The 13717-nt window shown below is 39.0% G+C and overlaps 1 protein-coding gene and 1 pseudogene across 9 annotated transcripts; both read right to left on the bottom strand.

Moving 5' to 3' along the window:
• Window positions 1–1306: 1306 nt before the first annotated feature.
• LOC131007641 (UPF0496 protein At4g34320-like) lies at window positions 1307–3515 on the bottom strand. 9 transcript variants are annotated; one of them, XM_057934556.1, is made up of 4 exons: window positions 3269–3515; window positions 3080–3119; window positions 2114–3013; window positions 1307–2024 (listed from the first exon to the last, which is right to left on the bottom strand). In XM_057934556.1, exons 3-4 carry the CDS (start codon window positions 2230–2232, stop codon window positions 1568–1570), a joined length of 576 nt encoding a protein of 191 aa, XP_057790539.1. In that variant the 5' UTR covers window positions 2233–3013; window positions 3080–3119; window positions 3269–3515; the 3' UTR covers window positions 1307–1567. The 9 variants fall into 9 exon arrangements, with proteins under 9 accessions (XP_057790539.1, XP_057790541.1, XP_057790542.1 ...); XM_057934558.1 differs by lacking the exon at window positions 3080–3119 and having other exon boundaries at window positions 2114–2323; window positions 2785–3013; XM_057934559.1 differs by lacking the exon at window positions 3080–3119 and having other exon boundaries at window positions 2114–2312; window positions 2785–3013.
• A 955-nt stretch (window positions 3516–4470) lies between these two features.
• LOC131007635 (G-type lectin S-receptor-like serine/threonine-protein kinase At4g27290) lies at window positions 4471–8106 on the bottom strand (annotated as a pseudogene).
• Window positions 8107–13717: the final 5611 nt, after the last annotated feature.

The following is a 13717-nucleotide window of genomic DNA, read 5'->3' as shown; positions in this document are numbered from 1 at the left end:
TTTGATTGTGAATTTATAGATTTGGTTGTAAATTCAAGAATATTAAGTTGTGAATTCATCGACCTGATTGTGAATTCTTAAATCTTGTTGTGAATTATTACGATTGTGAATTTACAACTGAACTGAAACACTAGATTCACAACTTAACTGAACTGAACTAAACTGAACTGAAACATTAAATTCTCAACTAAACTGAAAACCTAAACCATAAACCCTAAACCTAAACCCTAGTTGTGAATTGTTACGATTGTGAATTCACAACTGAACTGAAACACTAAATTCGCAACTGAACTGAAACTAAACTGAACTGAAACATTAAATTCACAACTAAACTGAAACCCTAAACCTAAACCCTAGTTGTGAATTGTTACGATTGTCAATTCACAACTGAACTCAAACACTAAATTCACAACTGAACTGAACTGAATTGAACTGAAACATTTTATTCACAACTGCACTGAAACCCTAAACACTAAACCCTAAACCTAAACCCTAGTTGTGAATTCACAACTGAACTGAAACTGAACTGAACCCTAAACCCTAAAAACTAAACCCTAAACTCTAAAACCTAAACCCTAAACCCTAAACCCTAAACCCAATCTAAACCCTAAACCTAAACCCTAGTTGTGAATTGTTACGATTGTGAATTCATAACTGAACTGAACTGAAACACTAAACCCTAAACCTAAACCCTATTTGTGAATTCACAACTGAACTGAAACTGAAACTGAACTGAACCCTAAACCCTAAAAATTAAACCCTAAACCCTAAAACCAAAACCCTAAACCCAATCTAAACCCTAAATCCTAACTGTGAATTGTTGCGATTGTGAATTCACAACTGAACTGAACTGAAACACTAAACCCTAAACCTAAACCCTAGTTGTGAATTCACAACTGCACTAAAACTGAAACTGAACTGAAACTGAATTGAACCCTAAACCCTAAAAACTAAACCCTAAACTCTAAAACCTAAACCCTAAACCCTAAACCCAATCTAAACCCTAAACCCTAAACAGTCGAATTCACAACAAAAATTTTTTGGTTGGGAATTCACAACCAGTAAAATTCACAATCAAAATTTAATTCACAACTAAAATTTATTTTGGTTGTGAATTCAAGTAGTTGTGAATTTAAGTTTTTAAAGTTTGAATTCACAATTAAAACTGTAATTTATTTTGATTGTGAATTTATATATTTGGTTGTGAATTCATAAATGTGGTCGTGAATTCAAGAACATTAAATTGTGAATTCATAAATTTGGTTGTAAATTCTAATTTTAGTAATAAAAATATATGACACGTGGATTGGCATCCCATAAAAATATATATTTTCAAGACATCTCAATCCCCAGTACACATACAAATAAAAAACAATTAAAAAAATTACAAATCAATCCACTATCCGATTAAATAAAAAACTGTACAAGTACTTAACCAATTAAAACGTAGTAATTTCATCCAATTTTGCCCCAAGTTTGCAACAAGAACAAAATTAGAGTAAAGTTACTAGTATATTTTGAAATTTATTAACAAACCTCTCACTCCTTTTTTCTGATAATAAAAGTACTAGTTAATTACCATATTAGGAGCGCCAATACTCTGCAGCACAACTTGTCTAGTCCAGTTCAAATTCCGGCGGTACTCGTCAGCTTTCCTTCTTAAATTCTGAAAGCTCTTATTGATCATCGCAACCGTTTCCGAAATAGAATCGATCGTGAACTGCAACCGGCGAGACAATACATAAATGTTGCTCAGATCTTTCATGGTGATTCTAGCGCCAATTGTCATGACGCCGATAATCTGCTTCTGCTTCTTCACGCCGCTCTCACGCAACCTCATAAGCGCATCGATCCATTTCCCGAGCGCGACTAACAGGATGGAGGCCGCCGCCGCCGCAGCAGCCGCCGGCTTATTGGTATTGGCATTGATGGCGGCTACTGTGGCAGCGATTGCGGCTGCGGCCGTGAAGAAGACGACGGATATCTTCTTCCAAGTATTGATGCGATGGAGCTTCTCATTGGAGCTGTCGTCGAAGGATCTCAGCGTCACTTGCATCATCAACTACTGCCTATAAAGGCACGATAAAACGTGGAAAAAATCGTCATCACTTACATCGAAAGTCGATGGAGAGTTATTTGTAGGGTTGAGGCGTTGTTGGAGTGTTGCGCAGAACTCCGCTGCACCACCACCACCACCGCCACCTCCTGCATCATCACAACTCTCATCCTCATCTTGAATTACAACTTGTTTGGCAGCCGCATCATCAGCTGGGAAAACAGGTTCGAACTGCAATCACTATCTTATCCCCCACCTGCTTATTCCCTTTCCATACGCGTAATCAAATACTCAATCAGCAAAAACACCAATAAATAGATTATTCTCCTTAAAGTGCTGAGGCAAACATCATTCAATTTGTTGCCAACAAAATATTCATGAATACTTTTTCAACTCAAAACTAAGCTCCACACCTCATGTTCTTAAACAAAGAAATCACAAGAAACAAATCACCACATTGCAATACCATTTCCATCGATCCTCAAATTAAATTCCCAATGGATGCACACAAGTTTTTGTCTACATTTAAGGATGGAGAAAACAAAATTCCATTCTCTGCAAACATTCAAGAATCTACAAATTACATTTTCAAGAATGCATCAAAATCTTGTGATCTAGTATTAGACTCTTCACTAACATACTTCAACTAAACAAAAAAGCAATGTTGCAACAAAATCCATGTTTTCTTAAAGCTGAGATAAAGTGAAGCTGAAAGAGGAAGAGTGAACCTGGAAAGTCGCGGATAAACTTGCCAAGAAGCTTCTCGCTCTGCCCATTCAATCTACCGGTGCCATAGGAATCAGCTGTATCAAACAAATTAATCCCATTCTCGACGGCAAGATTGAAAACCTGCTGAAGCTCAGCGTCCATGGATTTTTCATAACCCCACAAAAGCTGATTGCCCCAAGCCCACGTTCCAAACCCCATTGGAGATACACTCAGAGATCCTACCTTTACCTGCAAATTACCTTGATTACAGAATCCCAAATCGACAAAATTCACATGAAAAGAATCGCGAATTACCTTTTGCCATGGCAAAAAACGAGCTAATTTGTAGAAGAAGCTTTAGGCGTAGGTTTAATTAGTCAAAAACCAAAAAGCAAGACCAAAACATCAAATTTCTTCTAATATACAATGCAAAACAACAAATTTCATCTAGAATCGTGCATCTTCTTAAGAAAATCACAAAAAAATTAAAAACATATTCAAAACCTAGGGCTTGGCGGAGGGCGTTGAGATCGCCAGACTCGGCAGCGGAAACGAGGGGACGGAGATGAATAGGTGTATCGAAATGGTCGATGTCCTCAGCGAAGTCCACGCCTTCTTCCTCGAAGAGAACGTCGCCATCTTCGTCGTCATCGCGTCGTCCGTCAGCCACCGCCATCTTCGCAGTCGAGTTCGACACCGTCCATCGCGAGATCTGGAGTACAATTTTTAAGTGGGGGTACTTTTGTACTTTTACACAAAAACTGACCATATTTTAATGTTTTTATTTCATAGGCTAGATTTTAATTTTACAATATGAAATTGGATAGTTCCATATATTAACTCAAAAAAAAAAATTGAGTAATTTTAATAAAGATTTTAAAGTTTATGTTCAAAATGAGAATTGAATGTTCAATAATTTATATGCAACTAACCCTATTTCAAAAAGGATTTAATATAGTTATAGAATTAAATAAACCAAATTGTTAATTGAAAATTTAAATATAATACTGTAGATTTTATATCTATATTTTTTCTTATCAAATAAAATAACATTGATTATGTGTACAACATAAGTTCTTTCTGCTAGTAAACCTAAAAAAACAACTTCTACATGGATTTCATCATATTATTATACTATATTTTTCATATTATACATATATATTTATATATTTATTTATGTATTAAATTTAATTAATTTAATTTAAGTATTTGATTTAATTGATTATTGGGCACATCATATTAAAGAATTATTGTGCCAAAATCAAGTAATGCTTGAGATCCAGTCATGTTTATAAGCGCACATGGGATCCTCTGTTCCACTATCTTGTGTGTACAACTATGTACCACTCTTAATTTATTATAATTTTTAATTATATTTTCTTTAATTTTAATTTATTATGCTTTAATATTATAAAAAGATAATTAACAATGATTCACTCATCCAATTAGGGTTTATAATTATTTTTTTTATATTTATTTGAATTAATAATTGATTATTTGGGTTCATTAATTCAAAGTTAGGGTATATAATTTTTTAAAATTTCAATTTTTAGTTATAAATATTAATTAGTGTTCTAATATAATAATATTTTTTGCTTTTATAAAAAAAATTATAAAATAAATAAATTAAGAGTGGTACACACAAAATAGTGGGACAGAGAATCTTATCTAGTTTAAGCGTGGAGCCGAAGAAGGAGGAGAACTAGACCAAGACAAAGATACGAGACAGAACGAACAAAGATGAGAAAGAGAGTCGGACTTTAAGCACAGCTCGAAAAGTAAAGGCACCGCACTCATCTACGGAACAAATGAGACGTGATATTCAAGATATCACGTTTCATTTGTTTACATTACATATTAGCTAGCATGTCCAAGAAAGTTGAGATTGCTATTGTTGTAGGAAAATCCTCTGATTCTCTTTCAACAGTTTCACAACAAGGACACTACAATGTCTGCACAATTACAGATTCATTCGGAAGTACACTCTATCTACAAATATACCAAATTAATTTTACATTGAATTTGTTAACGAGCCTCGAGTAGCGAAATCGTCATTGCATTAACGGAACTTGCCGTGTTTGAGCTATGTGAAGTTTCTTTTCTTATAATATCTCTTCCTGTGAAGAAACCAGGATGTTTGGCTTGAGGCAGGACTCCATCATTGTTGAGCATCAGTACCACTGAAGACATGTTTGGCCTCTCTTCTGTCTGTTCTTGCACACACAAAAGACCCACATGGATTGATCGCTCTACTTGAGATAAGTAGCCTTGAATATTCCACACAAGAATCCACTAAATCCAGTGACCTTTCTTCTTTGTAAAGAATCCATGCCTGTTCTTATATTATCTCATATTATATAAGGATAGTTGCCATATGGAAGAAAGACTGCATTTTTCACAAGAATGTAAAATATACTTACATGTCCAAGAAGGTTGTGGCGGTGATCCACCAGAGTAAATCCCCTGTTTCTCTTGCCACTTATGATTTCAAGCACCAAAACACCAAAACTAAACACATCTGATTTCACTGAGAACATGCCCTCTACAGCATACTCTGGGGACATGTAGCCACTGCAGGAAAATATTGACTAGGATTTCAAATACAAAGTAGAAAAATTGAATTTTGATGTTATAAGGATCATACACGTACTATGTTCCTACTACTCGACTTGTGTCGGCTCCAGTTTCATTCCCTCCAAATGTTCTTGCAAGACCGAAGTCTGATATTTTTGGAATCATATCTGAATCCAGTAATATATTGCTGGCTTTGAGGTCTCTGTGGATAACTCTGAGACGGGAATCATGATGTAGATACATAAGCCCCCGAGCAATACCATTAATAATGTTGAAGCGCCTTGGCCAGTCCAGTGTCGTTTTCTTGACTTGATCTGCCAGATAAGTGAGGAAATATATATGCATTTTTAATTTGTTTTATAAATTTGATAAAGGTTTACTGCAATTCATGTTGGTGAACGATGTAACAGTTATGTGTGATATCCATCATAGTTTTTCCTAGAGTAAAATCCTAAAACTTATATCCTGTTAATTTTGAATATGTGTTTGGTATGCTTAAGCTGTAATGCTAGTAAAATTTCAATAATTGAGCTGTATGCTAAATGTGGAAAAATCTTACCGAAAAGTATCAAGTCGAGACTTTTGTTGGCCATGTACTCATAAACCAGCATGCGTTCTTGTCCTTGAATGCAACATCCGAGGAGCTTCACTAGATTTCGGTGCTGAAGTTTTGCGATACAGATTACTTCATTCTTGAACTCATCCACTCCTTGAAGGGAAGTTCTTGATAGTCGTTTCACAGCAATTTCCTGTCCCTCTAGTACTCCCTTGTACATATATGTAGTTATCTAAACAAAATTCTGAACTTCTTGAAAGAAGTAAAATATCTGTGCATATCTTCTTTTCGTTATGTATACAAAAATGCATGATATATTTTACTGTGAAGTTGGGCGATTTCTTCCTATTTGGTATCAAGGTAATAATTCTCATTGGATACTATTTTACCTTAAAAACTGGTCCGAATCCACCCTCTCCAAGCTTATTGTTGACTGAAAATCCATCAGTAGCTTTGCTCATTGTGGACAATTCATACATTGGTAGCTCAAGCTCCTCGTGAATTTCATCAGGATGTCTCAGCCTGTCTGAAAAATAAGAATCAAAGAGGTTATGGATATCATGAAGAAAACCTTCGCATAACTCAAAAACATCTTGTCTTACCTGTTTCTGGCTTCATCTTCTTTGTTTTCTGGTAAAACAGAAACAGGCTCAGGCCTAGTAGCACAATCCCAATTATGACTGTCAATATAAGTATTTCTCGCTTCCTACCTCCCGACTCTGTGAAGTTATTTATGGAAAGATTACATTATTTTCATGCCATCAATAGGTCTAGTTATCTGATCAATAAAACAAAAGGATTCTGATTAACTCTTACCTAACTCAGATTTAGCCATTCTAATGTAGATAGTTTGTCCTGGAGATATCTCCCTTATGTCGACAAGCTCACCAAACCAGAGTAGACATCCATGCTCTCCATTGCTTATATCCAGAGTTGCATAGGCTGTACAAGAGCAATTTCTGGAGCATGCTACCTTGCATTCTTCAAGACTCATAGTCGCGTTATACCAGGAATGCTCCGTGTCTGGTAATTTGATTCTAGAGTATTTGATGAAAACATCTCCATCTTGGCAGTTCAACGGGGTTGTTCGAATGCATCCATTGGAGAAATCTCCACTGCCCCAACCTCGATCATCTCTTGGTTGGAATTTACTCAAGCATACACAAGCAGGCGTAGTCTTGATATTACAACTACCATATGCACCACAGGTTTTATAAAGGTCACAGCTATCTGTTGGAGTAGAAAGATAGGGTATCCAGTTTCGGGTTTGATAAGACCAAAGCCACCTCTGTGCAACACCACCTTCGCTCACCGTAAACCTCATATATACGGAGCTGTTGATGAGTTCATAGTGATAATACACCTCATTCTCGCTGATCACCACTCCATACGTGAAAATGTCATTCTTCACCAGGTTGCGAGTGCCGCTGAAGCTGACACCATTCCATGGCCCTGTTTTATACCTGACCGAGGCACCTTCTTTCATCACACCTTGTGGATAACCAGAGGGATCGCAGTGAAAAGAAACACCTCCCATTGCCGGGTCATTGTTGTTCGTCACCGAGGTGATGAAGACTTCATGGCCGGTCACGAAATTCTTAGCAAGCTTCATTCCTGGTAAGAAAGTGTCGGTTGGATAGTCGAAGCTCTGCCAGATGATATTCTTCTCATCGTTTTCATCCGTCACAACGAGGTTCCCCGAGTCAAGTAGACGTGCGAGTGGAGTGTGCGCGCTGCTTGATGATGATATATTAGCAGACCAAATAGTAGAATTAGTAGCATTGAGGAGAAGTAGACGGCCCGGTTGAATGACTCTTAGCGTACCAGAACGATCGGGGAGTGGATCGTCTTTGTTGGCGACCCACACCACAGTCTTGTCTTTAATGTTGTTGTACCATATGCCGACGTAGCGATTCTTGGAGCTCCCTGGGCTGTAAAACCCCAACGCAAAGACTCCGCTGGATGAGATGAGAGTGTCATCAGGGGTATCTCTCACTATTTGGGAAGTACCAATGGTATCTGTTGTGTGAGCTGAGAAAAACAATGCTGTGAATAGGAACAGGCAGAAATAGAATCTACTGCTGCACCTGCATATCATATTCATTATTTCTGGATTGCTCACAACTGACAAAGGAGAAGGGCTGTTTTGTTGTTGCTAATAGACTAATAGGTCGTCGTGAATGCACAATTCATTTGTCACTTGCAAATTACTTTGTGGCTCTGTTGTGTCGAGTTTTATTTTGGTTATCTACATCCTTGGCTGCCAGCAAACAGGCTATACATAATTTTCCACATAATGAGAAGACCTTGACTTTAATTTCTTTCTTTTTTTTCCCTTAAAAATAATACTCCATCCGTCCCACTCCAATAAGCTCATTTTCCTTTTTGAGATGTCCCACTCCAATAGGCTTATTTTCCTTTTTGGGTAAAAAAGTTGTACTTAATTGGTGTGGGCGTACTTTTCTGTCACTTTCCTACTAAAAAGTAAGTTTTCTTAATCTCCGTGCCCAAAAGAAGTGAGTCTATTGGAGTGGAACGAAGGGAGTAATATTTTATTTTCCTCGTGATGATTCGAACATTTCAATTTAATGATTGAAGGAAAAACTTAAGGAGAAAATGGTATCTATCCATTTTAAAAGATAAAATAAAAATAAAAAAACGTACATTTTACAAAATATTTAAATTATACTCATTTAGGATATTTTTATCTTTATGTCGAGAAATGGTGTATTTTGTACAGATGTTCGACTCGCAATGATCGAGTATGTCAAGCATTAGTGTATTTTTAAAAAATTATCGACCATCAATGTTCGATTGTTCGACTTGTATTGATTGAGCTTTTACTACTAATGCTCGACTCGCTGAGATCGAACATGTCAAATATTAATTTATTTATCACAAATACACTAATGCTCGACTCACTCGACTAACAATGGTCGAGCATGTCAAGCATGAGTGTATTTACCACAAATACTCGACTTAAATTGGTCGAGTAAGAATAATTTTATTCTTTCAAAATCACAAAATCAGCAATTTTTATTGTTATAAAAACAATGAATATTTTTTTATCTTTAAAAATAAATAAAAATTTAACTCAAAAACTTGTTACCAACTGAATTACATTTGGTCGTGGAAACGACCTTGACATTTTTATTGGTAATATTCACAATAACCCACACAAGTTCCACGTGACTTAGAGGGTGTTTGACTAAGCTTATTTTAAAGAGCTTATAAACTTTTGGAGATTATAAATTGTTTAAGATGTAGTTTTTTAGTAGCTTATAAATTATCAAAATATTTGAGTAATTGAGTTTATAAACTAAAGAGAGAATTTTTAGTTAGTGAGAGAAAGTTTTTGTTAGAGAGAAAATGGAAGAAAAATGAAATTAGAATGATATAGAATGAAAATAAAAAATTATAATTGAATTATTTTTTTTAAAATGCGTGTTGCTTATAAGATAGTGAGAAAATAAGTTAGGAGCTTATTTTTATAGCTTATAAGCTATTTAGGAGCTTATAAGCTGTTTTAAAAAACTTATAAGCTCAACCAAACACCATCTTAACTCTTTCATAACAAAAATGAAAAAAAAAAATATGTGTGTGTGTGTTGACCAAGCGGTAAGGGGTTAATACCTAAGGTCAAAGGTCTTGGCTTCGAGTCACCCTGTGGCGCGGCCTTTAAATTTTTTTTATTTAATTCTGTTAATTTATCAACAACAAAAAAAATGAAAAAATATACTCTATTCGTCCATGAAAGAACTTTCTACGAAGAAATGACACGAGTTTTAAGAATGTTGTTGAGTATATTAAGAGTGGATAAAAAGTTATTTTAATGAGATATTTGTAAGTAATGAGGTATAGGCAAAAAATAAATAAGAAGTTTTTTTGTGGATGTTTAAAAAAAATGAAGTTTTTTCGTAGAGGAAATGAGTATATTTAAATAAGCACTCAATGACATCCTAGCCCCAACTATAAGTCAGTATTATTTGTATTTTATTATTGATTTTACTATTTTAAAATATTTATTATAAAATAAAATTATTATTATATACTCCCTCCGTCCTATAAGAAAGTATCACTTAAAGATGTTAATAAATAATGTGTCGAGTGAAAATAAGTAATTGTGGTTGTATTAATTAAAGAGGTACGGACAAATAGTTAATATGTTCTGTTAATTAACTTCTCAACAATAATATATACTCCCTCCGTCCCATAAATAATGGCCTGTTTTTCTTTTTGGGCTGTCCCATATATAATGGTCTGTTTCCTTTTTGAGCTATAATTAACAATCAATTAGAATTCTTAATTCACCTATAACACCCTAATCTTTTCTTCTCCCACCTAATTTTTCGCTTTTCCATTTCCAACATTCCTCCCATCCTCTTTCCTCTCTCTAGTTCTCCTCTCCCATCCCTCGTCCCACCACTACCACCAACCTCACGGCTCCACCACCATCGCCTTCTGCCCTCTAGCCTCGCCGCTTCCACTGCCTCCGCCCTCCACTTTCATCCACTGACTCACCCACTTCCAAAAATTAGGGCTCGAGACTTCTCATACTCCTCTATAGCCATGGAATTGCAGCAGAACGGAAAGGGGTTTCAGGCGGCGGCGATATGGGCGGTGGCATCTCCTCCATCTCTGCCTCTCTCTACTCCTCAATATCTCTCTCTCTTCTCACACACACTCCATCTTCCGCTGTCGTCTCTCCATGTCGTCCGGCGACATCGCCGGTTCTCGCCCTCTATGACGATCCCTCTAGATCTCTCTTTCTCTCCTGTTCGTGGTGGCCGCTGCGAGCCGTGGCGGCGCACGCATCTTCCTCTGTCATGTATTCATGTCTCTTCACCTCTCTCTCTCTTCCTCGCTCACTCCGGCTGGTGTCCGGCTTGTGCAGTGATGTCGAGCCCTACTTGGAGATGAGGAGAAATTGGAGATGGAGTTTGGTGGTGTTCGGCTGGTGGTGGGTTTGGCGATGGGATTCGAACCGAGGCGGCGAAGGAGGTTGGAGATGGCGATTTTCAGAAGTTTAATTTTGGGGATTTTCAAGATTTAGATTTGGGGATTTTTAGGATTTTAGTTTTGGGGATTTTCATGATTTAGATGATGGTAAGAACATCAACGAGGGTGAAGGTTAGTGTTGCCGGATTTCTGTATTGCTGGTGCTGGTGGAGGAATGGCGGGGAGGTTGGTGTTGCTGGAATTCTGTCGGAGGATTGAAGAAGAAGGTCGGTCGGATGATGTAGATTAGCTAATAATTAATCTTACTAATAACATCTTTAAATACATGACTCATCACTTGGTGAATTATAAATGTACAAGTATGGAATTAATCGGTAAATCGCTGTCGGATCGTGAATTATACCTAGTGTTTGATCGGAAAAGTGAAGGAAAATAATTGGATTGCCAAGAACACGAGAATAAGTGACTGTAGTATTGAAAGCAAAGATAGCGTAATTTACAGAATGCGTGTGCATGGGTATTTATAGATTACAAGCTAGGGATAAAAGAGTAATTTCGCCCTCAAAGCATGCCCTCCGTGCGGTCGAGGGTATAATAGTAAATCTGCCCTCAAGCGGGCGATTTCTTCGCTTCTTGGTGATTTCTCTGGCATGGGCCATTCCTCTGGCGAGAGTGACTTCTCTGGCAAGGCCGTTCCTCTGATGAGGACCATTTCTCTGACTACATCCGTTTATCTGGCGAGGTCTGTTCCTCTGGTAAAGATCGTTCCTCTGCTCTGCACATATTACTCCTCATCAGCTACTCCCCCCTCTGGTCTGGCTGGTTTGCTCTGAAACAGAGTAATCTAGACAGTGTCCTTCCGCGTGGCTGACGTCATCCGCATTAAATGCCCGCCCCTTTACAGTATACTTTCCCGTATTTTGAGGTTACTTTTTAACCTTTGCGTCTTTTCGTCTCTCCATAAAAATCCTCGACCATTGATTATTTCCCTAATGCCACGTGTCGTTCATCCCGCTAGTTGGTAGTTACCCGCGTACGTTATACTTAGGCGGTTCGAATTTTTACTCTCCACTATTCATCTTCTTCGTTGCTTCTCTCAAAACCCTTTCGACTGTTTCCCCGATTTCCGGCGATCTTCCGCTTCCAGTTCCGGCGTATACTTCGCGACCCTTCCTCTCCAGTCCCTTCCGCTGACTCTAAAGAACATTCACCTAGGTAAATCGCGCATCTTCCTTCCCTGGTATTGTTATTAGTTTAGATTAGTTTTACTGAATTTGTTGGTGCTCTGATTGAGCGTGCGAACCCTAGTTTTCCTTAGATTTCCCCGACCATGGCCTCTACTTCCGGTGCCCAATCTGCCTTCTCTCCCTCTCCTTCTCCCTCTCCCCAGTCTACTCCACCTTCTTCTCCCCCTCATCCTCAAGATCTTCCGGCTCTATCTAATCCTCCTAGTCCCCAGGATCCCCCAGCCTCCTCCGAATCTCTCCCCCTACTCCCAAATTGCCTAAGACCATTCCCGACTCCCGATTAGGTGTTGCGGGTATGCATAAGCTGTTCGAGAAGTGCAGGCGTCCTGAGGGTCTGACATTTGAGCCCTATTCTAAGGCTTTCGAGCCTTTTCCCAGATTGCACATGAATAAGATACCCCTTTTTCGAGCCCAGGTAGAAGCTGGTCTAAGGCTTCCCCCTCCTGCCCTCCTAGTGGACGTTTGCAATCATTTCCATATCCCTTTCTTTCAAGTAGCCCCTTCCGCTCTTCGGAGGTTGTTTTCCTTCCACATCCTTTGCACAGCCCATGGTGTTCAAGACACCACCAAATTATTTCTCCAAACCCAATCCCTTAGATGGCAGGGCAACCCCTTGTATAGTTTTGCTGCCCGCAAGACCTATCCCACTACCTTCCTGAATTCCCTCAACTCCCATGACAAGGGCTTTATGTCCTTTTATTGTTTTGTGAAAACCACTAAGGGCACCTGGCGTCAATATGGTGCCCAAGAACTGCAATGGCATGAATCTCGGACCAGCTATAAGCCCCCTGCTCTGGGAAAACCCAGCGATTTTGATTTAGGTGTGATAGGCTCCCTTAATACCATGAATAGAGAGGACCCTCTTCCTTGTAAAGAGCTAGCTGAGAACAATCCGGCCCTAGCTGCCACCGGCTTATTTCCTTTATTTCCCCGCGGATCTATAGGTAAAATTAAATGTTAGTAGGTATGCATAAATTGCGATTACCTTGATTTTGTTGATAAAACTATGTTTGTTTGCAGGGATGTCGTGGAGAGCGAAGTGCCGAGCCACACTCTTGTCTGATTGTCCCTCTGGCGATGAGGGGCAGGGCTCTGGGCAGCCCGTGGATTCCAGGGTAGAAACTTCCCGGACGGTGTCTGATGCCCCCGGGGAGACTACCCCCGTGCAGCGCTTCCCCCTGGCAAGGGGAAGAACATGGAAGTTCTGTCTTTGTTCAACCCTGATAGCCAAGGGGCTGGTGGCTCTGGCTCTGGCAGAGTCGAAGGAGGATCTACCATCCCTATGGTGGATATTGATGATGAAGTCCCCGTTCCCACGACAGTCCAAGATATCCCAACTCCCGCCTACGCTCAGAAGAAGCGGAAGTCTGCAGTACTAGCCTACAGAAAGCCAGCAAATTCATGGACCCTGAGGTGGAGCCAGCAAGTGAAGCGGAGGCCACCTCCGTGAATGCTGAGGGGGGCAAGGCGCTGGCCTTACCTGCGGGGGAGTCAGAGGCTTCTAGCTCCAGGCCAATCTCGTCTTTGAAGGGGCGAGACTTCGTCCGTGCATTGCGTTCCCGCATCCATCCCCAGGACCGCGAATTGATGAAAAAGATGAAGCGGGCTGCGCTGGCC

This window comes from Salvia miltiorrhiza, chromosome 2 (genome assembly GCF_028751815.1).
Source record: "Salvia miltiorrhiza cultivar Shanhuang (shh) chromosome 2, IMPLAD_Smil_shh, whole genome shotgun sequence".
Lineage (NCBI taxonomy): Eukaryota > Viridiplantae > Streptophyta > Magnoliopsida > Lamiales > Lamiaceae > Salvia > Salvia miltiorrhiza.
The sequence above is the reverse complement of the archived record's forward strand: the minus strand, read 5'-3'. Positions and strand labels throughout refer to the sequence as shown.